The 27055-nt window shown below is 44.1% G+C and overlaps 1 protein-coding gene across 7 annotated transcripts in view; it reads left to right on the top strand.

Moving 5' to 3' along the window:
* Nucleotides 1-14494, top strand: part of LOC144755244 (uncharacterized) — a 305633-nt gene extending 291139 nt beyond the window's left edge. For all 7 annotated transcript variants that reach the window (XM_078643985.1, XM_078643983.1, XM_078643981.1 and 4 more), the window contains one exon: nucleotides 13682-14494. In XM_078643985.1, the coding sequence (XP_078500111.1) occupies nucleotides 13682-13689 (8 nt within the window). In that variant the 3' untranslated portion in view covers nucleotides 13690-14494. The remainder of the gene's footprint in view (nucleotides 1-13681) is intronic.
* Nucleotides 14495-27055: the final 12561 nt, after the last annotated feature.

Raw genomic sequence — 27055 nt, 5'->3', positions numbered from 1 at the left:
TTTTAGAGAAATGTACATTATATACAAAATTTTGTAATAAACATGAACATATCCAATGTTATGAACCACATATTTTATTCCAACTCCAGCGTCAAAAATGTATCTGAATAGTGTATCAATCCTTTATCCAAAAGTTTCCTTCAACACTCGCCGCATTCAGAATTAACTAAATGCCTCCCAAAATGCCAACACGTTTCAAGACCCAGGCGAATAGTACTGGGACTATCATCAGGGCTTCATATAAATGGACCGGATATTCTACAAAAAACAAAATAAATAAATGATGCAAAAACAGCATCAACCCGAACTGACTCTCTCTCTTGTACATGTAACTAACTTAGGGGTCCATTAGGATGGCAGACGGACAAAGTCCGTCCGCCATCCTGTCGGGGGCAGGTACCGTCCGCCACAGGGGCGGAGGAACCATGCCCCCAATTAGAATGCACCCGCCACAGTGGCGGGTGCATCCCGCATTTTTAACATTGCGGCGGACGGTGCTTAAAGCACCGGCCACCGCAATGTGAAAAATGCTTGTTGTGCGTTTCACAGCACAACATGACAGGCACCGCGCAGTGCCTGCCATGTTGTGCTGTGAAATGCAGGGGGGTACCATAGGTACCCCCCATGTGAATCCCCCCCCCTTCACCCTGGTGGACCGCAACGGGCCCCAAAGCGGGAAACTGTTGCCTTTTCGTGGCAGCATTGCCGCCACGGAAAGGCATTTCTCTCAGGCCATCCTAATATGGCTGGCGGTGTCTGAAAGACACCCCACCATATCAGGCCTTTTCCGCCGCGGTCGCAAGGTGACCGCGGCGGAAAAGCGGCGGATGGTTTTCTCCTCCACCACGGTCCCCCCGCCATAGGAATATGGTGGGGGGAAGAAAGGTGGCGGACGGGCAAGGATGGCCGACGGATCGCCACCACCTGCATGCCATCCTAATGGACCCTTTAGTGTGTACCTGTTTTCTAGAGTTGGAGCAGCCGCTCCAGCTAGTTTACTCCAAGAGTTTGTGGCTTTTCTGCCACTGGACTCGTTTATGTTACTGCCTATGAGGCTCCTTTAACTTTACCAGTATACATTTCTGAAAAGAAAAAAAACTAAGTATTGAATATATCTACTTCTATTCTCGACTTACAACCCCAGAGGGAAGCACCAAAACGATATGTACCTTTACTGCAGAGTATGGGCAGGACTGAGTTCCTTGAAGGCTCTTTATTCTACAAATGAAAAAACGATATTGTCCTCATTTAACAATGTATCCACTTCTGCTTTTAATCTTTTCAAATATTTCAGTGTATGTAATACTATGGAGATCTCATTTAGCCTTGCACTCCATTCAAGTATGGCTGTGAAAGGGCCATGCCCATTTGCTCTAGACCTGTTTTCGATAGACAATTCGGATGGTTCTTTTTCGCAGCATGAAAGTATAGAGGGGAGAAGATCGTTAATCCACAATCAATTAATCAAAAATTCTTCATACTGCATGATAACTAGATTGGGTTAGTTAATTTATTACAGCACCAAAAATAACTGGACATAGAGACACCTCAGCACGAGGGTATGAAAATAGAAAATAGAACTGAATTAGCAAATCTACGTATCCAATTTCGACAATGTAGTAAGCAAGAAGTAGGATGCAGAGAATCAAGAAGCATAAGTGCACATTTTCCTGCATAGAGGGTTGATGAATATAAAGCATCAATCTATCCCTACTCTAGCTTTAGGATGACATCCCTACATAAGCATTTTCAATGGAAAGAAAAAAAGGTGTCAGTGTGTGGAGTCTTCCTAAAAAGTCTCCCAACCATCAATGGGTCAAGTAGCATAAAGTCACTAGTAATAGAAAGAGCTTGTTCGAATATGCTCTCTATCTGAGGTTAAGAAAGAAGTGTGGACCTGTCCCTAATTTCAACAAACAGTTATCCAAGGTAATATTTCCCATGATACACTTCACATCATTCCATACATTCTGGGTTCTGTTAGGGATGTGTTTTTCCATGATGTTGTGCATGAGTCTTCATTGCAACAAGTTGTCCTTGGTTCACATGCCTTCTCGAATGTGAAACCGTCTCTGTCGTTATCACCTCCAACCCGTGTAATTGTAACTTCTTCTCTCCTTGCCTAGCTTGTTAAAACAAAGACATTATAATCCCAAGGGAATGTATACTTGACCTGCAATGGAAACGTGAGAAAGAACAGGATCTGCAATGCATATCAAATTCAACTATTGATTCTAAAGCAAGAGTTTCCCAGGACTTGCCTTTCAGGCCTATGGCTTTGGTTTAACCTAGGATGTGTCTCTTTCAGCAAAACAATTTGCTTAACCATTATTAGCATTTCAATTAATAAATGTACCTACTAGTTAGAAAACATCAATTGTCGAGCACATTTAATAAGTGAGTAGTATCAGTTTCACAGCACGAGTTTCACATGCTAACGTTTTCTGCTAGTTACATCTAACTCCTGTTGTTAATTCTCATGACATTTATCCATAAACTAAAGCACGTCACGTAAAAGCGTTCATATTTTTAAAATTCTAGTACCTCATGTTAACATAATTTACACGATTATATGGGGATGCGTTCTACACATGAATATAATGCACCCCCACAATTTAAATGAGATTTCCGCTTCATCAGATGCATATGGGTCAAAATGGTTGGAGTGGTGCGAGCTAAGGGGGTGCTTAATTTTGTATTGGCGCCAAGTATGTGCATTCTTAATTTTTTCTGTTAACTGCCTCTGTTAGGGTGTGTTAGTAGCAGCAGCACGGGAATCTAGGGAGAGCGCAGAGACAATGGGAGGCTGCATGGTATTCTGTAGAGAGTCATGTTTGTCTCTCTTCTCAGCTCTAACTCCTCAGCCCATTTGTTTCTTTCTTTCCTTCACACCCATCCTTTTGGCTTTGTTCTTCCCTCCCACTCTTCTGCTTCCTGTTTTTCTCCCTCTCTGTCTCCCCTTATTTCTGAACAGCTGATATAACAGTAAATAGGCTTTAGCCAATGTGGTACCTCTGATTTGTGCCATTTGTTTACATAATGGACTAAAAATAAATGCAGTTAATAAAAAAAAAGCTACACTTTAGACAAAAAAGGCATGTTTGGTATGCCTCTTCCATAAGGCTGAAAAGTAATATAAATACCCTGTGGCTGATAAAATTGTTTTCAAAGGCAGAAATGCTGTTCTAGCACTTCTACAATGATGGTTATGCATGTCTGGTTTTAAAAAAGTGAATGTCATAGTTTCTGCAGTCTTAAAAGCCTGTTAGTGAAAGCAGTTTTCGGCCTTATTCTCCGTTCTTATTTTCGAATTATAAATTACATAAAATACTATTAGCATTTAGAAAGACCAGACATATTTTGATCATAAGGGAACCAAATTTGAAGTATGTATGCCAGTCTTCCCACATGGACAAAACATTCCAGCAGAAGCACATTATTGAAGGAGAGGAGGGAGAGAAAGGCAGTTATGGCCTTTCATGTTCTCCTGCTAAACACAACTTCTTTCAACCAGTGGTGCTGGAACAATTTTTCTGAGTTTGAGTGCTGCCACCAATGTAACATCACCGAGCTCATTAGTACTGTGAAAATTCTAAGTGTCACACAAAGATCAAGGGGCATTATTACAGGAAAATAACACAGCGCAGCACTGCAAGTGTGCCTGCTTTGCAAGGAAGGGACACCTTCATGCACAAAGAATAATTGACTCATAGTTTTTCTTCTTTTTATGTCTGTAGCACAGATAGATAGAGGAAAAACTATGAGTAATAAAGGAGTGTCTCCTCTTTGCACCACTCTTACACCTCCCATGAGGAGTTATAATCTGATGCATTCCCAGGTTTATGAAACATGAAAATCTGGGAATGCACCAGATCTCATGAGTGCTGAGTGGAAACACCCACAGCAACACCCATGGAATGCCCCTTTCATGCAGAGTAATGTGTGAATGTGGGCCTGTTTACAAGGCAATGAAATGCCTCGCAAGGATGGCTTTGCGTGGCCCTGTTAATATGGACCAGCCTTCTGCGCCACATGAGCGCCCAAAAAAGTGATGCACCGGTGGTGCAAGGGGCTTGCAAATGTGCACCCACGTGTAGAAAACGAGCCTTACTTATTCAGTAAGGGTCTGGTATGTGGCTGGTGGTGGGTTTTGGAGCACACTGTCACTTATATATAATTACAGCATGGTGTGGTAGCACGCTGTATAGACAGCGCATTCTACTTTGAAATGGCCACTTATTTTACAGGCATTTCACTTATAAATCTGAATAGCACACAAATGAAAATGTGTGGAAATAGAGTTTCAGCAAATCTTTGTCATTAACATAACACCAATTAATTGATTTCCTTAGTGAGTATTGAAATCTCTGTTTCCACTTCACTTTAAAAGGGCTTTAAAAGAAACTTATTTTTTGTTTATCGTGACTGCTGATGCATATGGAAATATTTGTACAGTTCATTTACGGGTATTTACATTTATTTGTGTATTTAATAAAATTACATCCTAGAGCATTTCCTTTCACACCGGCAAAGTTGTCAATGTGTTCTCCCTTTGCAGTCACAGAAAAGCAATCATCAAGGTACACATTGAAAGAATAAACATCAATTTGAGAGAAGACATAGCCTTACATTTGACCTCTGGCTCTAAAAATACAACAAATGTGACCAGATAAAACTAACATTTTCAGAGCTGCCAATTTTTCAGAACGTATTGTGTGACATTTCCACAGTTTAAATGCACTAATGAGTGACATTCAACGACGAAATGCGTGTTACTTAGAGTGACACTTTTTCACAAATAACACCAACATTTAAATGCATTAAAAAATATCAGTATGATAAATTAAACTCTTGTGAGCAACAAGAAGCTCCAAAAAGAACTCTAAACTGCATCTTTCAGGTTATATTCCAGATTATTTTATGAAGTTATCTAAAGATGAAAGACCACCAAAAGAGTTATAGAAAAAGGTGCACTTTAGGCCAATCGCCCATTGCGCTATTGTGCTCTACCTACTCACTTGTGTCACAACCAGAAGTAAATACTCCTCTCTGCAGTGCTAGGCCGAGCCAAAGAGTGCGTCTTTGGCCCACATTCTGCAAGAGGGCAAGTGAACTCACAGGGGAGGTGCCACTGTAGTCTTGGCTGCCTGCTGTTTCACAGTGGGCTTGTGCTGACTAGGGCCTGGTTTCACACTTTCTCGCCTAGTTGCTGCACACGCAATGCAGCTGAGCTCTGTGGCCGTACTAGGGGGTATATTATCAACCACCAGCGATAATTATCGCTGGCTGTACATAGCGATAGAAATATTATCGCTGGCTATCGCTGAATATTATCGCCATGATAAAGCTATATTTACAACGCATAGCGCTATGGCGCTAATATTACAGCGATAGCGATGTTTCCATCTCCCATTAAAAGCATGCCTTCGTCAGAAATTTAACAGACGTTAAATTCCTGAATTAAGGCTGAGGTAGCGTGATTTTTTTTTTTATCGCTCCACCTCCTTGTTAATATTGCAAATCTGCCTTCACGATGTTAACATGTGTTGTTTTCACAGCCATGCCTTCTTTGCATCTCATTAGCGATGCGAGGCGAGGCTGTGAAAAAACGAGCTCTACATCAAGGAAATACGCGCTAGCGTGTCCTTGATGATATTGCGATATAATTATTGCCGATTTTCGCCCAAAACCGGACGCTAAAGTGGCGAAAATTATATCTCCAGTCCTTGCTAATAAGCTCGTCATCGTTGTCCAACCGAGTAATGGAGTCACTGGCAGACAGGGTTGCCACCTGTCCAGTTTTCTACTGGCATAACCTGTATTTTAATATCCCAGCTGCTGCAAACATTTACAAAGTCACCTAAAGACACTATTTTGAGCCTTTATCTGTACATAGATCCAACAGCAACTGTAAATAGAAAGCCCCTTTAATTGTGTTCTAGAATTGGCTAATGATCCATGACTAATAAAGTAAAAGAAGACTGAAAAGTCATATTACAAAGAATGCATATGTTTTCGTTTTTGGTGCTATTTAGTATCACAGACGGACCTTGCATACTATTAAAATAACAACGACCGATCAGCGTTTTTCTCCTGGAAAGGTGGCAGCCCTACTGGCAGACCTGCGATGCTTGCACGTTAAATTCTGGACCCACTAAACATTCCCCGAGGTGAGGGCAGGCTTACTCTAAAGTTGTTGTCACAGTCCAGCACTTATGCACTCAGGATCTTCTATTTTGACGTTCTAATGACCACCCCTTATAGGACTGAAACTGCATAGCTTAGGAGAGCAGGAACTCATGCCCTGAGTTCCTCCAGCAAGTTTCTGAGTTTGTTATTGAAGACTCAGCATCCAAAGCTATTGTACTTTTGCGCATGGAATATTACTCAAAATTATGTTCTGCGGTCTGGAGGAGCATGCGATGTTCACCTTTCCATTTCTAAGTATGAATTAATTTAGCTCACTGCACTTTGAAGGACTGCCATTGGTGACAGCATAGATTTGAGTGGCAGGACCGCAGTTTTACTTGTCACTTGCCTCTCCGGTTTAGGTCTCTCCTTAGACAATGTACGGCCGTTCGCTTGGTGTGTCTATTATTCCTTGAAATACATCTAAAAAGGGCTTAGAGCCTACCTTTTATTTACCATTGGTTGGTTTCCTCGTCACTTTCATTTCTTTTGTTTTCATTCGTTTGAAACTGGTTTAAATTGTCCTGTCAGACCTCTGTAACCAGGTACATCATTCCATCCATGTGTAACATAGGTGTATGATTATCTTCTGTATGTGCAGAAGGATGTTTGCGGTGCTGGACATGGCCACCGAAACCCAAGAATACCTTTTGATTCCTTGCATATGAATAGCACCTGGTAAAATATCAATGACGTCGTCATGGCTTGCGTAATTTCAGGAATATCGCTTAATGCTTTTCATGTAAAATTTACAAAATAATGCCGATTGCGCTGCTATTCACAGCACAACTATTGGATTGAATTGGATTGGATTTGGTTTTTGTATAACGCGATAGCTACCCGCAGGCGTCCTAGCGCTTATGAGCAACAGGTGTATGTGGCAGGGGCTGAGTTATCTACTGAAGAGAAGGGTTTTTAGTTTTTTCCGGAAAGGCAGAATGTTAGGTTCTGAGCGGAGGGAGACTGGAAGAGAGTTCCAGAGTTTTGCCGCGTTTACTGAGAACATTCTGCCTCCGCTCCTCTCCTCTTCTGATCCTAGGGTTAATGATTTGGAAGGTATGGGCCGACCTAAGCTGTCTGCTAGGATGGTAGGGGGTGATCAGGGTGTGGTTCAGAGTTGCTCCTTTCCTCCAGTAGGCACGGTGGGCAATACACATGCTTTTAAAGTCGATTCTTTCCCTCACTGGCAGCCAGTGGAGATCTTTTAGTTCGGATTTCACAGATTGGCGGCGGGGGATGCGCAACAGAGTGCGGGCAGCGCAGTTTTGAATCACCTGGAGTTTTCTCAGGGTTAGTTGGGGGCCTCCTAGGTAGAGGGCGTTCCCGAAGTCCAGCTGGGAGAGGATCAGGCCCTGGACCATGATCTGTCTAGCCTTGAATGGGAGGAGTGGAAGGATCTTCCAGATGAGCCTCAAAATGCCCATGCAGGTGGCAGATAGTTTGACTGCCTGGTGGCTAAATGTGAGTATATTGTCCAACCAGATTCCTAGGTTCTTAATGGTGTCCTTGGCTAAGGGGGCGGGGCCCAATGGATTTCTGTGGGGAGTTACCCAGTACCATTAGCTCTGTCTTATCTCCGTTTAGTTTTAGATAAGACTGGGTCATCCAGGCGCATACTGCCTCCATACAGCCCTTTAGATCACTTGATTGAGTGGAGGGGTGATTCAGAGTTACCACCAGCTGGGTGTCATCGGTGTAGGACACAATTTGAACGTCAAAAGGGCGAACAATCTCGGCAAGGGGGCGCATGTATATGTTAAACAATGTGGGGCTCAGGGAGGAGCCCTGAGGAACCCCACAACTGAGTGGTTTACTGGGCGAGGTGACGTTGCCCTCGCAGACTCGGAACGAGCGCTATATTGTGGGAACGATGTGAAGACCAACAGACGAGAGGTTGATGCTTACTGCAATTGTATTTTTCATACCATTTTTGTAGTGTGAAATTTGTTTATATATATGCAGAGTTTTATATAGCGCTGGTAGACCCGGAGGTATCAGAGCGCTTTACATGAGGATCATTGAGTTACAGGATACAAAAATTACATTGGTTACAGTTACAGTTACAAGTATAGGCATAAGAGAAAAACATGAGATTATACAATAACATAGGTTATTAGCGCGTTGCATAGCCAAGACACGTCTTATGGGGAATGGAAAGTAGAGGGGGAAAGGTAAACAGGGGACAGGAATGCAGATAAAGTTAGGCAGAGCAGAAGGGGGAAAGTACTTCAGGGGCAACAAAGCAGCCAAAGAGAAAGACAGACAAAACCGCGAAGAACCGTTGAAAACAATGTCCGATGTCCGGCTGGGTAGGTGACAGCCGAGGGGGTGAACCAGAACCAGACTCCTCCATAGCTGTAGAGGACAGCTCCACCGGGCAATGCCCAATGGTACTAGGGCTCTGCAGTAAGAACAAACAGTTTCGATTTTTACCCATGGGGCATCATCATAGGTCAATCGAAGGCATTGGTCCTGGTGTAACTGGGAAGCACCATCCGCCCCGTCCTATAGCTAGCCCAATGAGAGGAGAGGTGGAAGAGACAGATCCAAAGTCAGCAGATCTTTCCTATTCCCAGAAGCAGTAGTGAGTGTTGGACATTTGTGCAGGAAAAACCTTTAGTTGTTCCATAGAAGCCTGGAGGTCCCATTTAACTCTGTGCGCAGCTACATTTTAAATTCTTACAGGGAAGCCAACAGGTCTTTCTTGGTCAGTGCCATGCTGGCTCCATCAGACTCTTGTTCAGGCACTTGTTACTTTTCTCTGCGGGAGTGAAGAATTGGGACACCTTTGTCATGGCCTTTTTTGAAGGCATGGATGCACTGTCAGTCCCTGCTAGGAGTCACCCGACCCCACTGCTTACTTGGGCATCTGGGCTTTGTAGCACTTCTCCATTGGAGGCCCCGTTGTGGACCTTATTATCATTGTTAAATGAGTGCACCCTACTCCTCCCAGTATCTTCACTGGTGCGATCTTTCACTCTCTGCGTTATTGGTTCATGACAGAACCGGCTTAGTTATCTCAAATCCTGCAATGCAAGGCCCACTATATTCCTGCGGTAAGGGTAATCTACTCCGGCTGCTGTTGTTTCACTCAGGTATCTCATCCACCTCACGCTCACCTCTTCATTTTTGCCAAGTCACGTCTAGCCCTCCAGTGCATCTCTTCATGATTGCAGGCGCTAGGATCCCACAACCTGCGATCTAATTTCAACCACAGCCAGGCCTTCACTCACTCCGCTGCCCATTCACCTCACGCTGCGGAGCCCTTATTTCCCGGAGACAGTAGGGCTCACCTGTGCCAGCCACTCCAACGGTCGATTGGCTCCCACCTCTCTCTGGACCGATTTGTCTGTTCAGGAGGGAACAGTAGCCACACTTCATGCGCAGTAGCCTAAAGGCTGCGTCTGCCGCCATCACCGTCTTGATACTTTCTGCATCTGCCCTGCACATTCATCTTGGCGCGTTGCTATTGGTGGCCTCCTTTCTTCCCCGGCGCCGACTCGGGGGACACAGTGCCAGCTCTCTTCCCTTGATTACTTCAGAGCCAGACAACCCTCAGTTCACAGCCGCTCTCCTTTCGCAGACCAGTCAGGCCGCGTAGGGCACTGAGGGTATCTCCAAGCATGCCAGTGGGTTGCTCCTCAAACTTCTCCTCCAATGTCAGGGGACAAACACCTCACCAGCAGGGTTTTTCAGTTGCAGCTCCCCCAAGCTTTGATATCAAAAGGGCTGCTGTGCTCGCTTCACCAGGGGTGCCTTGGGTCAGGCGCCATCTTAAAGTCAGGCGCTGCCTCCCGCTATCGGCTCCTTTCAAGGCCCCTCACTACTTGTCCAGCAGGTGCACAGATCGGTGTGGGATGATCCCCTTGAGCTGGCTCAATGCTCCATGCTGCCTCCAACTCGTAGTCTGCTCAACTCAAGAAGACGCCGCCGCCGCCAAGGTGCCTCAGTGTCTCGCCCGGCCGCAAAGTGGCCGCAGGACTTTGCCTGACTCCAGGAACAGAATCACGGGGATGGCAAACCTCACCCGGCTCTCCCTCTGCGGGTCTTGTTACGTTGTCTCCTGCTCAGTCGCTGTCCGCCCAGGACCCGCTTTGGCTGCGCTCAATCAAGTTGTCTCTTGGTCTTTCTCGGTCGCAGTCTACGGCACCATCGTGTCACTTCCTTTTGCTCACAGCCACACTGCGGACTCCGCTCCCGATCACTACTGCTGCATTAAACAGGCGCCTCCTGACAATCCTCTGCCTCACACCACTTTGCTGAACCAGATTTGGTATGTCTTGGTTCTCCGGCCTTGTGTTGGCGGTGTTCGGCAGTCTCAATGTGTCCTCATTTCAAAAATTGTTGCGAGGATGCATTTTGTTGTTAAACATAGAACTAAATGATTTACATTTTGTGTTACTTTATGTAATTTTCCTGACGTATTGCATACTTTGGCAAAAGTGAATTACATAAATTTTGCGCACCCCTGCAGATGAGTTACAGATTTGAAGGAGGGTGGATAAAGTCTGCTAGACAGCAATGTGCCTTGCAGAGTGTGCCAAACGTTTCAACTTTTCACAGGTCTTTTGTAGAGGACTAAAATCTGGCATTTGGAGGAGAGATAGAGTCCCTTTGTACAGTAGTGGCCCATCCTCTGTCAAAGTGTGAGGGGTGGGTCGTGCCAGAGGAGGGAGGTGGGGAGGGTCCGGGACTAAAACAATAAATAATAATAAAACAAAAATAACTTGCCTTAATTCCGCCGCCGTCTCCTGGGTGTCAGCTCTTTCTGCTTCTGTCTCTAGGCACAGGCTCCCAGCCTGCCCTGTGGGCAATGCAAGAGCAGGTTCAGGATTTGCCTGAGCACCGACAACCTGTACTCTCCCACCAACAGTATCATCCCTTGCACCCACCCCAAGCCTCTCAGAGTCCAGGGGGCGGGCCCAGGGGATTCAAATAAAACGATAATAAAATGGGTTTTAACCCCGTCTTTCTTTGTTGGTGGTGGCGGGGCTTTGTTGGTGGTGGCGGGGGGGGGCGTTCATCCACTCAAATAGAGCCGCCATCACAGCCTTTTTGAAATAAGAACAGCTCTTCCCACTTCCTGAGCTATTCTTTCCCTCAGTTATTTCCCCCAAAAGACTTAGAGATTTAAAAGTGAGGATGCCTCTGCCTCTTTAAAGCCTTTTTTAAGGTCACATATAACAGCGAGCTCTCAGCACCACTCTTCTTTCCTGTTCATACTAGAGGAAAAAGACTGTGCTTGAGAGGGATAGACAAAAACAGTCTGATATCAGAATACGAGCTAGACTTATGGAATACACAAAGTCTGTCTGCACACCTGGAACAAGTATAGGAGAGAAACCAGTAGCAGAGGTCTCACACTAGTGGAAATGAAGACCTCTGTGCTTGAGTGTTGGGTGTCACTGACAGCCAACTCCTCTTTGACAGCACTGGGAACAGAAACTTGAAAGTTTATACTGCCATTAGAGCTACCTTGAGTAACGTGTCCCACTGACTGCTGGAAGTGGATATTGGAGTTATCCTTGCATGAAGGAAGGTCTGCAAATTAAAGGAAGAACTCAAGAAGTTGTGCAAGAGATAATGGCCTGTCATATCCTATGAAAGCATCTGCACCACCATGACATGTGATGAGGCCTTATTACCCTGGTTATAACTGGAGTATGGACAGGAGTAAAGCAAACTACTCTCTAAACCTGCAATTGTGTGAGGACCATTCTCTTCATCCTGATCAATCAGTGGAAAAGCATCTGGCCTTTTGCATGCCACCACCCTTCTCTTGAATTGGAGGTATGAGTCTGTAAAGTTTTTTACCACTGGAGAGTACTTGGAGGCCACGTTTCACAGTGTGAATTTGACCGTATACACCAGGGGCAGCAAAGTTCCTAGCCCAGCCATTGAACACCACGAAGAAGACAAGCTGGATTACCTTGTAAAGATTCTCTGTGCACTGAGGTTGAAATAGTGACAACAACAGTATTAGACACTGAGGAAGTTGGAACAGTAATTTTGGGACACATCAGATAATGCCAATTCAAGTGTCATCTGAGGTTGTGGCGTGGTGGACCGGTGAGCCTGAAGGAGATTGTGCCTCTCCAGATCATGAGGGGTAGGGGGATGAGTTTTTTTCAACTGATGATGATGTATTACAGATAAGATCCCAGGAACATCACACAGCAAGAGATCTGATCAGTGATGTCATTGACAATGTCATGAGTGATATAATATGTGAGGTCATAAGCGGTGCATTGCGGGGACGTGGTTTATAGTTAGCTCACTATCTATAAAGGCTGAATTTCTATGGTTTTGTAACAGTGAAATCTGATCCTAACTATAATGGCCCTGTAACCTTTGTTTTTTAAGTGAATTTATATGGTGTTTGTAACTAGTAGGCACATTTGCAGAGTGGTGGAGAAAGGGGGCTGTGGCTCCGCCCAGCTCTCTGTAATCCAGCTGTGTAAGACTTACAGGAGGTACCAGGAGGGATTCTTTGCCCCCATGGTCCGTCAGGAGTAATGTGGATGTCATGTCTCAACCAGTAGGTCACCACAAGCCGTGTTTGCAGCGTGCTGGAGAAAGGGGGCATGGCCTCCAAAGACATCCTTGCAATCCCACTGTGTGGGACTTAATGGAGATCTCCAAGTATTTCCTTGTGGACCAACTGCCCCTCTTGTTACCTCCAGTAAGGTCCACACAGTGGGATTGCTGAGACCTGGTAGAAGGCCACACTCCCTTTTTCCACCACTCTGCAAACTACTACTGGGGGATGAAGTCCCTTGGCTACTGAGGGTCCTTGGGGGAAACTACCTCCAGCATGTATCACACAGTGGGTTTACTTCGAGGATTTCGGTGGTTACGCCCCCTTTCTCCACCACTCTGCAAACACGCCTCCTGGGTCACTACTAGTTGGTGGTTCCCTACCCCCGGGCCTGGCCTTTTAAGAAATATATATATTTAAAGAGAGGGGGGCCAGGCTGGCCGACCTCCTGATTGGGACTTCAGCCCTTGGCACCCATCCCCGAACCCAGGCCTTCATATATATTTTTTTAAAGGGGAGAGGGATTGTCTGATGATGTGTATTAGAACAATGGAGGTGCTCGGTGCAACTGGGAAGAAAGGAGATTTTAGACCAGAGCAAGGGGTGGAGGTGAATGCCATTTAATGATTTTCAAACTCTCCTTGACCTCCATGGCAGGCCAGATAGTGGTATATAGAAAAATATCAGTCTCTCCCAATGCACCAAATCCAGGTACCACTCTGATCTTCCCACTCATGGCCCTGGGAAACCTGTGATCTTTGCTATTACTGCACCATTTCACAAGATTGATATACTCTCATGTAATTCTGTGAACTGCTCTCACTTTCCCATTTCAAATTAGTAGATAAATGGTAGAATGCAAAATCATAAAGAGTTAGAAATCGCAAATTCAAAGTTATACTGGGATGACTAAAGTGTACGTTTGATATATTCTAAGTTGTTTTTACTCTGCAGGACGATGAAAGACACCGTTGTCAGCAAGGAGCCAGCAAGTATGCTCTAATCCTCATGCCACGAGGTTCTGTGACCCACCAGCTGACATTGTAAAGCCTGAAGATGATCTCTGGGAAACTCTTTTGTGTCTCCTTTTGTATTTAAAAAATGTTGATCCTTTATTTTTTGCTAAATGCCCATTCTGCTAAATGAGAAGTATATTAGCAGGTTCTAATGCAGTGAGGGTTGTCCAAAGGAGATGTGGTCATCTGGCTAGGGATTCTCCAAGGCTTGCAGGGCTATGGAAGATTCAGTCATATATCAGACATTTCTGAATTCTAACTGACTTTCCCACAGGCCAATTTTAATTTCTCAGGCACTATCTTACTTAGAAAAAAGATTTCCCCAGCCTCTTTTCTGGCCTATGATAACTGTGTTCATATCCTGGAATAATCTCAGAAGACTAGACTGTTTCCTAAACACATTGTCTTAACGTTTTATAAAGTGGAATCCTCTTTAATAAGAAGCAAATATGGTGTTACAGATCAAATGAATCAACCAGGAAATAAAAAAAAAAGGAATCTGTGGCATAAACCTATTTAGCTATCACTGCAGAATTTCAGTAGTGACATTCAATGTTTTTTACAGTAGGTTCTTAAATTCTGATGTTAGTCTACACTGCATTCGGAATGTCAAACGCCACAGATGTTGTCCGGAAACAATGTGGAAAAAGAAATATACATCTACCTTGGAAATTTCGTCAGTATAGTGGTTGGAATGTTTTATTAATGTTTGCACAGCTATTGCTACCTTAATAAAGCTATTATAGCATCACTTCCATGTGTTTATCTTCTGTTTCCACTATTCCACTTTAAATACTAAGGGGCATATTTATGGGGATTTGGCAAAGGGGCGAACACAGGTCCATGCAGCTGCCGTGGTGCGGGGGGGCCCCATGCTGCAGGGGGCCCCTCAGCACAATACTCAGGCCCAATAGCTCCAGAGCGGGGGCCCTTCCATGTGCGTGGCAGGAGGGCCCCCTCAACTTTCATTACGCCACTGATTTGGTGCAATGCAGCGGAGCAAGTGACTTGCTGGGCTGCCCTGCATCAAAGTGAAAGGGCAGGTATCGATGGCATACAGTGCATTCCTGTCCTTTTGCCCTGCACTGGCACTGTTTCAGCACCCTAGCGCCAACACAGGTACTCTCGGTTCATGGTGCAAGGGTGCCTGCCTTGCATGCAACCCTGGGAGGTTCTTTCCTCTTTTTATGTGTGTGCTTTGCTTTACTCCATATATTCGAGGCCATACAAAGCCACGCGAAGTGACTCTACATGGTCTCATAAATAGGATTTGGTGATTTGGGCCTATGTTGCTTCCCAAAAAGTGATGCAACGGCAGTGCAAGGGACTTGTAAATATGCCCCTAAACATGAACTGTATAACTCTAGTCATGAAAACGAAAGGGGAGCCTGAGAGAAGGTATAGCATTTTTTTCTGATAAGGGAACCTAAACAATATCAGAAGTCTGGGAAAAAAAGTTGAATATTGGGCAAATCCTGTCTGTTCCTACATGTCTTCAATATGTATGTCAGTATGTGGAACTGATTTTGTTTTAAGTGGCATACAGAGACCTGTTAGGAGGCCACACTCCCTTTTTCCACCACTCTGCAAACGCGCCTCCTGGCGCACTACTAGTAAGGGATGAAGTCCCCTTGGCTACTGAGGGTCCTTGGGGGACAACTACTGCTCCTATTACCTCCAAGATGTATCACACAGTGGGTTTGCTTCGAGGATTTCTGTGGTTACGCCCCCTTTCTCCACCACTCTGCAAACACGCCTCCTGGTGCACTACTGGTTGGTGGTTCCCTACCCCCGGGTGCGGCCTTTTAAAAAATATATATATTTAAAGAGAGGGGGGCCAGGGCGGCCGACCTCCTGATTGCGACTTCAGCCCTTGCCACCCATCCCCCGGACCCAGGCCTTTACATATATTTTTTTAAGGGGGAGAGGGATTGTCTGATGATGTGTATTAGAACAATGTCGGTGCTCGGTGCAACTGGGAAGAAAGGAGGTTTTAGGCCAGAGCAAAGGGTGGAGGTGAATGCCATTTAATGATTTTCAAACTCTCCTTGACCTCCATGGCAGGCCAGATAGTGGTATATAGAAAAATATCACTCTCCCAATTCACCAAATCCAAGTACCAAATCCAGGTACCACTCTTTTATTTCCATTTTCCTATTTTGGAGGATATGTGGCTGATTACTGGAAAGGATGTTTCTCTTAGTAGCACTTGTTCCTTTTATGGTTCTTTACACAGTGCGCATGCTAGAATAGTTTGTTAGTCCTCCAACAAAGCAATGCTATTAGAAATACCATGTTGTGCATAGGGTCAATAAGGTAATAACACGACAGTGAAACACAAGTGTCAGGGTTTTTTGTTTTAGTGTATGTCCTAATGTGGAGTAAAATCCATTTTCGAGGATAAAGAGTTTTCCCCAGAATCGGCATTTGTATGTTGTTTTGTTCCTTAGAGAAACTATCTTTCGACTGCCCACTACTCCAAAATGTTTGGAGATAATTGCATCTCCTCCACAGATAGTTGATCTCCAAAAACTTTGAGATCCTTCCATGGTGACCACTGCAGTTGGTTTTTACCACACATGAGTTGTGAAGAAGCTAATTTTGATCCTGGTTACCTACAGTTCCTTGTGCTATTTTTGGAGGCATTTTCCTCCAATGAAAAGCTGGAGTTAGCAACTTTATTTGACATCACTGGCCAGGATTGTGGTCAGTTAAGCTGAAGAAACTAATTGTATCTTTGCTATTTGTGTATATTAATGCAGCATACACATATATTAACATTACACTATCAGGAGCAGCTTTGTGGAAGAAAGTTTTGCATCTTGTGGTGCAAACAATATGTAAATTTCAGTTAACAAGAAAGTTCATGTAATAAAACTTTTGAAGAGTTGTTCAAGTTATTTAAGGGTGTGCAAAATGAGAAATAATTTTAGCAAGCATGAATTGAGGGCTTAAACCTAGACAAATATGAATAGTGTTTACTATGTATGCAGAACATGAGTAGAGAGATATAGGGGAATGCGTGAATGAATGAAACATACAAATTGATGCATAAGGGCAATTGTAGTGGGTTGCTAAATAAAGTATAGTTAGTGTAATATAAGATGGGTATCGAGTTTGCCATTCAATGGGCTTACAGGTTCTGCTCTTTAAACATACAGACCACAATATCATTGTTGTTCTGTCTAGAGCAGCTCCTCATGTTCTGGGAAAGTACCTTTGTAATTGGATAAATGCTAATAGAATTAGACATGTTATATATACCACTATTCTCTGAAGGATATTGTGATTTGTGGCTCTGTGGTAGTCTAGAAAAAAGATCAAGCAGTCTAGAGATTTCTAATCTCATGGGCTGTATCATGCACATTACGTGCTTCATTCCTGCCGATTCATTCACTGTGAGTTAGGCTAAAGCATTTGCATTAATCCCAAACATCAGTGCAAGAAAAGAGATTATATGATTCCAGTATAATGGGCTGGATTGTATAGAGTTGTTCCTTCCCAGTGGGTTGCACTGGCTCGTATTGGCTAAATTGCTATATCACACATGGTGCCCAGTTTAGCTAGCGTGCTCGCCACTGGACTTGTTGCACACAAGGCCTCTGTTTCATAGCCCTTAGCAGTTATGTAACAGACAAATAGATACTTAATGGCCCAGGATGTGGGTGGACAAATTCCGCTGCGATCTTTCTGAAAGTAGTCAATTATCCCTTCCGAGTAGTATTTTTATAGAAGATTTGTCTTTCTTTTGTGATTTTTAATGCGAAGTGCCACTACCCTTTCCTCTCCTCCTGGGCTGAATAGTGTACAGGTTGTGCCTGGTACCATGAAAACATTCCTCTTTTTAGCTTCTGCTGCCTTGTCACTGTTTTCCTACTGTGCCACGTTCTCTAGCTGTTAGTAAACAGCGCGCACTTTTTCTTTTATATATAGTTTGGGTCCCGATCTCACTGTTGCTCACCCTATCTTGTCCTAATTTGTCTACTTTCTGCTGTGGCCTGCATCGAGGAGGGAGCTCTGTTGTATAGTTAAAGTTGTAGCGTCCTCCCCAGCATGGGAGCATGCAAATGAATACATCACACACAAAGCTCTGTAACAGACATATTTACATCTTGGCATACAAAAACACACAGAGCTCTGATTATGTCATAACAACTATTAACCACATCTTAACACCTCGCAGCAAGTTACGTGATTGCACTGCTGAGTCCGCCCAGAACTGCAAAGATCCTAGCACTCATAATCTCACAACAGTACATCTCCCCCTTTGTTAAATAAAAAGTATAAACAACTGTCACATCACATTTCCTCAAAAAAGTAATTGAGGTGCAAAAAACTAGTTGGCCAGATCAAGTGGTATGAGGTGGTTTAAATGCACTCTGATTGTGAACAGATGGCACAGGCTCTGATGCTTGATCTGGATCATTAGGTGGCATCTCCTCATTCACAATTGCAGGCGTAACTAATGTTGAGGTAGGTGCTTACAGTGTGATGATTCCAGCGTGAACGACTTTCTGGGACGACGTGCCATCACCACTTGTCCTTTGCACGTCACAAACCTCAGTGGACCACAGCAAACTTCGTGTGTGTTTCCCACTTTTAATTTCTGCTTGACCAGGACACAGTCACCTTCAGCAAAGACTGTTTCATGAACTCGTTGATGCAGATTGGCATGTGTTTTAATTTCGCACTTTTAAGAAGTGTCATCGACATGAACCATATCAGCATTCAAGGATCGGCCTACTGTCCTCTGTGGCAGTTGGTTCAAATGGCTCTGCCAATTAGCAAGGTGGAAGACTCTCAGTTGTGGAGTGAGGAATTGAACAATATAATGGAGGTCTTGGCACAGGACCTGGTTTAACACATCCCCTACATTGATGCTCATTGAATTACCCTTTTGAGGGTACCCATGAATCGTTCCACAACTCCATCAGCTTGAGGCCACAAAGGTGTACTCTTTTAATGCTTGAAATTTAGTCTGACTAGAAACTCCTTGAATTCTTTGCTATTAAATGGCAGTTCATTGTCATATTTAAGAATGGAGGTCATACCCCACGCTGCAAAGGTGTCATGCAGCCACTCGATTACCTTGCCATAGGTTGTTGATGATACCTCCTCTACTAAAGGAAGGCATGATAGTCATTAATGACTACCATGGGATGATGTCCATTACCTAAGTGCTTGTGCAGGAACATCAGACATTGTCAATGGATGCTGCAGTCACTTTAGGGGAAAAGCAGTTGCAAAGATGGCATTCCTGTAGTTCCTGCTCAACACGCTCGTCTAGGGGCAGGGATCAGCACACAGTCTCATAAGGTTCTTAATGGGCTAGTTCAATATCTTGCTGTCTTAGGCTCTAAGATATGACGATTCTCGAGCCTTTTAATACATGACCTTCCTTGGTCATGGGCAGTTCATCCTCCACATTTTAGAATTTTTTTTGATTCAACATAGTCAGCAAATGGTTGCGCACTCTTCTTCCTTGATTGTATTGAAATGATGTATTTGAGGATAAGTATGTTCCTATCAGCATTAGTAGAAGCAATAATCTGTTCAATGGACAGGGCTGCTGGCGTGCTGGACCTCACAATAAAGTTAATGTACTCCTCAACTGTTTTGGATGTCAAACTGTGATGATGTAGCAGTATTCATGAAACATTATTCAGCAGTTTTCTGATCGATAGCTAGCTTATGTACAATTACCTAGTCTTTACTCTCTTGCAGTCGCAACCCTGCCTCTCAACGTGAGGGAGCACCTCAATTTTCGGGTTTCCAAAAACAGTGAGCAGTACTTGGTGGTCTATAGTGATAGTGAAACGTTTTCCTTATAGAAACACATGAAAATGTCCAAAGGCCCACACTACAGCCACACTCTCCTTCTCTGGCTTAGAATTGGCACGTTCTGTGTTAGACAGGCTTCGATTGGCATAGGCTACAATGTGTCTCTGAGCATTTGGATGCCCATTATTGACCTCAGCTCCACCGGGCTCACTTCTAATGTGATCTCAATATGTAGGTTGGGGTACAAATAGGCATTCTCGGTTGCATTCTCAATCGCATGTTGTATTCTTTTCAAATTTTGATCACATTCAGCAGACTACTGGAAAGGGACACTTTGTTTTGTCAAGTCTCTCAAAGGGGCACTCACAGTAGCAAAGTCACAAATGTACTGTGTGCAACAACTGGCCATGCCTAAGAAGAATCATAGAATGGTGATATCTTGTGGGGGGCAACTAGCTGAGAGAGCTTGAACTTTATCTGGGTCAGGAGTGATTCCCCCATCAAAGAACATGTGCCCAAAGAATTTAAGTTTGGTCTTGTAAAACTCACGCTTTGTTGCATTTAGAGTGAGATCTGCTTCAGCAAGAAACTGGCACACCTGTGTAAGAGCCTTCTCATGCTCCTTTTGTGTTGCTCCAAACACCTGTAAGTCATCACTGTAAATAGAAGCATGTGTGGCAGGTTGAATTAATCAATGTATAACATCCTGAAATATCACTGTAACCGAAGAAACTCCAAACTTCAACTACTTGTATCTGAACAAGCCAACATGAGTTAAAAAGTAGTGATGTACCTACGGTCCTCTTCCAACTCGAGGTAATGGTATCCCATGTTTAAGTCAAGAGGGGAGAAGACTTTGGAACCATTCAGTTGATGATCATGACTGCTATGGGCAGACCAGGATGTCTTTCTCGCTCGATTGCTTTGCCGGCCAGGTGCATGTAAATGTAAATGTCAAGTATTTGTAAAGCGCAAACAATTATCCGAAGGTGTCAAGGCCCTGGGGGCCGTCGGGAAGATTAAGCAAGCTATTGCCCAAAGTCAAATGGTGATGGTCAGACCCCTGCTGCCGGAGCCGGGGATCGAACTGTGATCCCCAGTGTCCAGCATTAGTCGCCCTGGCCGCTGTGCCACACCTCTTCCAATTTCTTCAGTGTGCATATCAACACAGATGCACACTGAACCTCCACTGTCCTTTTTTGTCACCAGCACTATGGGGGAAACCAATTGGTAGGACCAGAGGAGTGTTCAATGATGTCATGTTTCAACAATGTTTCTTGTTCTTGCTCAATGGCTTCTTGTAAGTGGATAGGGACTCTGCTGTGCCACTGGGCAAGAGGGCAAATGTCTTAATTATTATTGGGTACTGACCCACAATTTCAGACTGAGCATGGATGTCATAGCTGAGAGATTTCAGTCCACTGTCAGCAGCAGAAGCTAAACTGAGAAGGCATGCACTCAATGACGTTCCTTGAAGAACGTGAATTGGCACATTGTCTAATACTGCTTAATGTTGCATTGCCGCTATGAATGACCCTTGACTCTGCAGTTGTTTAGAAGCAGCCCACATATATACCTATGTGTTTGACAGGTTGAAGCATGGCACAGGTGACAGGCTATTAGACATTTGTACTGGCATGATGTTAATTGACGCACCACTGTCTATGACAAAAATTATGAGGCATCTGTAATCTTGGGGGAACATACAAATGAATTTGGTTGTTTTGTTTAGTGGTATACCTGTTTCTTGTTCTGCGATGCAAGCAACCAAACCTAGAGGTACCAGTTGTTTCTTGGTCGATACCATCAGCGCCCATCCATCTTCATCACTGGCGCTTGATAATAACAGTAAATACCCTTAGTGGATAACCTTGACGATAATCGACTTTGTCTAGTTTTTACTTTTAATAACTGATGTTCCTTTTTAGCCTTGTGGGCATGGCAAGAATGCTTCTGGAACCCTCTGGCATCCATTTTCTCATCTTGCTGTGACATGTTTGTTTTGCTTTGCAAACTGTTATGAAGTGTTCTTTCCCACGACTTTTTCATGTCTGTCATGTTGTTGGACATTTGCGTTCATGGGGAAATTGAAATCCACATTGGAAACACAATTTCAATTTCTTCAGAAACATCGCCTTGTGTGCATCTACTTTGTGATTATGCCTGCTTTTCATGATTAATGCTGATTCACCTTTATCCATTCCTGCTTCCATAGCAGCGGCCTGTTCTTCTGCCCTCGAGACAATTAGCACGTTCTCTGAGTATCTCTCCTAAAATTGGTCTTTTGAACAAGACTGGATGGCAGCCATTGTTGACTCTGAGCCATATGGATTATTTGTCCTTAAACTCAATAAACTTGCAGCATTTGATGAGCATGTGCAGTCTCCCAACAAGCTCATCCATCATTTCACCATCATTTCACTTATTGAAAATGTACCTTTCACATTCGACATGGGATTGAAGTTGGTTCCAAATGCTTCTTTGATTTGAAGGTGTGATATTGCATCAGTCTGGGAAATTTTCTTCAGCAATTCTTTTACTCCAGCAATGTTCTTCAAGTATTTAATGGTTTTCTTATTGTATACTTCTTCGAGGGCGTCTTTGAAGTCATCAAATGTCTCGATCCATGCAGTCCACCTGGCCCAATATTCTGCTTTGCGCAATGTCGAGTGGTGGTTTCAGGAACATGGCTGCTTTGTATTTTGTGCTCCCTTCTGCTGCAGTTGAGAGCATGTACTTTGCACCTGATTCTGCACTTCTGCAAGCACCAGCCGTGTGCCTGCCTTTGAGTCATCATGCCTGATCGGAGCTCGTATGGTGCCATATTCTTTCTTGATGGTAACAGTTTTGTCTCTTGCACTTGGTCGTCGCTGCCTTTAGCTTTTTGCATTGTACCTGGTTGTGGCTTCCTTTACGTTTCACTTTGTACCGATGATGGCTCTGTGTTCTGGTGCAGCACAATCACTCTTCTTTCAGCCTTAGCCGCAGATTCTGCTGGGCTTTTGTATGTGCTCCTCTGTAGGGCCTTCAACATTTTCAAAGGCAATGTCTGGTTGGAGCAGGGCATCGACTCTACATACGCCAACTTTAGACTGCTATGCATTGACTTGGGGCACACTTGGAATGCACAGTTTGTTGTACAGTTGCAAACTCATCAGCTGAAGTAGTCTTGTTTCTTCAGGTACAAATCACATCCTCATTGCCAGATGCAGTGTCCTCCCCACCCGTGAGAATGCCAATTAATATGAGACACACAGTGCTCTGATATAGACATCTTTATTCCTCAGCATAAGATCGCACACTGCACTCTGACGATTGGATCATCAACTGCACCGACAGCATCACTCCCTTTGGAAATGACACCCACAGAAGGTTCATCAAGCAGTCTAGCTGGTACACTGAAGTTCTCATACTCATGAAATGGCACTGCAAACAACTGGAAAGGCGATGGCGTGCCATCATTGACAAGACCGACAAGACCGCCTTCAAGACAGCCATCAGCCTCTACCACAGACAGTTGAGAGAATCAAAGAAAAGGGGCTTAGCCTCACGCATCAAATTCAGCTCCAATATTAGCGGAGAACTCTTCAACATCGTCAAAGAACTCCAGCCCTTCAGCTGCAACCAACAATATTCCCCCTTCACTGGAACTATGCGAAAAGCTTTCAGATTTCTTCCACGACTAGATCAGCAATTTAAAGAAACCTCAAACCCCAGTCCAAGGCCACCATTTTCTTCAAGCAACACAATTACCCCCCTACCATCCCACACATCCAACTAACTGAATGCAGCTAGCTCACCCCACAGGACACCGTCTCCATCATGAATTTGGTTCACTCAGGGGCCTCAACCGACTCATGCCTTCACTGCATCTTCAACTTAATGGAAGCCAGAATCAGCTACAAACTCACCACCTTGTTCAGCACCTCAATTGCCATGCCCAATTTCCCCAAGGAATGGAAACATGCAGAAGTCAAAGCACTACTAAAAAAAACAATCTGCAGACCCCAACTAACTCAACAACTACCAACAGATCGCCCTGCTCCTATTCCCAGGCAAAGTATTTGAAAATGCCAACATCCAAAAACTCTCCTCATATCTGCAATGTAACCTCCTACTTGACTCCTCCCAATACAGATTCCGCAGCAACTACAGAACCAAGACAGCCCTCATCACAGCTGCCGACAACATCCAAGCCCTACTTGACCAAGTAGAGATTACCGCGCTGATCCTGCTAGATATAATCTCCCACCATACTCTCATCACAAGGCTGCACAACCAAGGCATCCAAGGAGCCACTCTCAGATGCCTCTTTCCTCACTGAGAGAATGCAAAAAGTTCACCTTTCTTCCTTCACCTCTGAACCTAAGGAAATCATCTGTGGAGCCCCCAAGGATCCTCGCTCAGCCCCATCCCCTTAAACACTTATATGACTCCTCTGGCCAGCATCTCAAAAACCCACAAACCCAACATCATATACAACTCTGAAGGCACTTAACTAATCCTCTCCCTCTCTGAATACACAACTGCCTGAAGCTCAACTTGGACAAGACAGATGTACTGATTTTCAGAAACAAAAGCTTCCCCATAGGACGCATTCTGGTGGCAGTCAGTACTCTGACCTACTCCTACCCAACTAATCACACTATCAATCTAGGCATCATTCTGGACAAGAAGATAGCCTTGATGACACAGGTCAACTCCATCTCCTCCTGCTGCTTCCTCATCCTCTGCATGCTTCATAAGATATTCAAATTGCTACCCCAAAGCTCCAGATGCACCATCACCCAGGCCCTCATATCCAGCCAACTGGTCTACGGCAACACTCTCTATGCAGGGATCACAGCTCATCTCCTCCGTTGAACACCATACAGAATGCTGCAGCCAGTCTGATCGTGCATCTCCCTAGTCAAACCCACATCACTCTACCTCAGGGAACTCCTCTGGCTCCATGTACAGAAAAGATGCCAACTCAAGTTCCTGTCCCATGCATACAAGGCCCTAAACAACTGCGGACCTGCCTGCTTGAACCACTGCCTGGACTTCCATCAACCCACCAGTCACCTCTGCTCCACATCCGTTTATCTAACCCTCACCTCACCCATTAGACGGAGCAGATGAGGAGGTTGCTACTTCTCCTACCTAGTAGCAAAGTCATGGCACGAGTTACCCTTTCATCTAAGGACCTCGGTATCTCTTTCAGAGTTCCGAAAGTCTCTGAAACCCTGTGTATTCAGCTAATCAACTGGAGCCTGCGAGCACCTGGACACCCCCACCAGTGACAAGAAGAGCTCTACCAATCTACTGATTGATGGGTTGATTAAGGAATTAAAGAGTAATTACAGCAGGCAGGTTCTTCTCATGAATGGGGCCACATGTGTGGAACACCTATCTATGAATATATACACTGAAAATATTTTTTTGTAATTCTGAAAGTTGCAAGCCAATCATCTATTTTAGAGGCATTCGGCCAAATAAAAAATGTTTTGTAAATTGGTGCACCATGTGGGTCTGAGTAAATACTCTATAGTGTGCACGTCCCAAATGAAAAGATAATCTGAACATTGCATACTTTCAGCTGAAAAGTGTACCACTACACCACCAACCAAATTACAAGATACGGGGATGTGCACCTTATGGGCACATGCCCGTATAGTTAATGTGCTCCTAGAGCGCACCACTTGGGAGCAGACAAGAGGGCTGCAGGGACTCCCCAGACACTACTTACTGAACCCAGCTGAGGGTGGACTCCAATTCCCCCCTTAAAGAGCTCCTGTTCGCTCTGTTTTGAAAGGTGGATCGATAGTTTGAAAACGCTGGCCAGCTTTTCAATACTATACTATGCTATCCCAATGAAGGAGCATGTTCACATCTTCACAAGAATGTTGAATTTATTTCTGCATAATCCTGCCTCGTTCTGGGTCTGTGCAGACCCCTTCCAACGAAAGCTGATGTACATGGCAAATAAAAAAGAAAAAATCCTAGTTAATATATTTATGTTTCTGAAAAACAATTTTCCATGATCACATTCCTTTGCCTAATCTCACTTTGGTATCATTCCCTACACTTCTTCAACCCTTAGCAATAATGTCCTGTGGCTTAAACTGATTCTGCATTCCACAGTTTTAAAGTCCTACATTTTCTCTATCTGGATCCCATGTGCTTCTTCACAGTTCACGTCATCTTTGATATTCATAAGAACTTGTCACTTGTCACTAACCCTTCATCACCTATCTCTATCACTTAAACTGTCATTTGAGTGTACTCAAACTTTTTCTACTAAGCATACCCCATATTTTCTGTCGATCTTAAAGTTATTATTTTTCTATGATCTTTATTTATTTTTACTCAGTCCACAGCAAAACGCTACAGACATATTATCCTTTTTTGTCTCTCAAAGTACCTGTGTCATTTTCAGTAATGTTGTGGAAGTTGGCAGAGATCACTGTTAGCATGAGCTGAAGTCATTTTGTTTGTGGCCTCCATTTTAGTGAAGCCATGTGCCTGCCATGTGCTTCTCCCGTTTTCACTGTTGCCTGCCCTTGTATTTCGTCTGAGTCATCAACATAGTTAACTCCTTCAGTACTGAGCCAGAGCCTTGTGCATTCTCAGAAAGGCTTGTAGCTGTCAGAATACACCTGTGTTAAGTGCAACTGTCAGACTATTTCAACTGTTGAAAACAGTTTTGTTACTCCTTCCACTCTGTTGACTAAGTATTTTCTACTTGTCCATATCTGTGAAAAGCTATACTTGTTTATACTTGTACCGCCTCTTTTTGAGTCTCCATACTCACTCTGCAGGAGAAAAGGTGTATATAAGCAGCTTGGTTTCTGTATTCCATGTACTGCCGCATACATTGCCTGAGGGTTCTGTATCAATGTAGTCCCCGCTCATGAGTGTTGATAATAAAATATTTGTTTAATAATAAAGCTTCCGTACCACTCTCTATTTTGTTGGTCTAAGGACTTGAGGACAAAAAGGGGGAACTCCTGCCCCGGTGGGCCTCTGGAAAGGCTAGCTCCCACAAATTGGTGCTCATCGGAGACATGGCTGCCCGACAGAGTGGTCTTGATGGAGGATTGAAATCTCGCTGAGGAAGTACGCTGCATGAGGAGACCTTTGTCTTTGCAGATCGAAGTACTTTTCCAATTTTCTTGATTTAAACCTCCAGGTGGCGACCGGTCCGTGACTGGGATCCCTTTAGCATTTGTCTTACAGTGACCATTAGGTCGATTCAGAGCTTGGCAGTTGGAACCTTGAGATTTTTGCTCGGTAAGGTCTCTAAAGCTGCACTCTTTTTGGCCAAAATTCAGATTTGATTTAGGTAACATGCGTGTTGCAACATACATAGGCAGGCAATGAATTGATTTTTCTCGAACTTGTGTATTCTTGAACGGTGCTGTATTTGAGATAAGTACTATTTTGTTATAATATTATATTTATTATAATATTTTTGACATGCCTGTTTCAAGCACGCTTCGAAAGGATGTGTTGCTTTCTTGGAGGTACCAACATGGATTTAGAACAAAGT

The sequence above is a fragment of the Lissotriton helveticus genome, chromosome 5_1, assembly GCF_964261635.1.
Source record: "Lissotriton helveticus chromosome 5_1, aLisHel1.1, whole genome shotgun sequence".
Classification (NCBI taxonomy): Eukaryota; Metazoa; Chordata; class Amphibia; order Caudata; family Salamandridae; genus Lissotriton; species Lissotriton helveticus.
The sequence above is the reverse complement of the archived record's forward strand: the minus strand, read 5'-3'. Positions and strand labels throughout refer to the sequence as shown.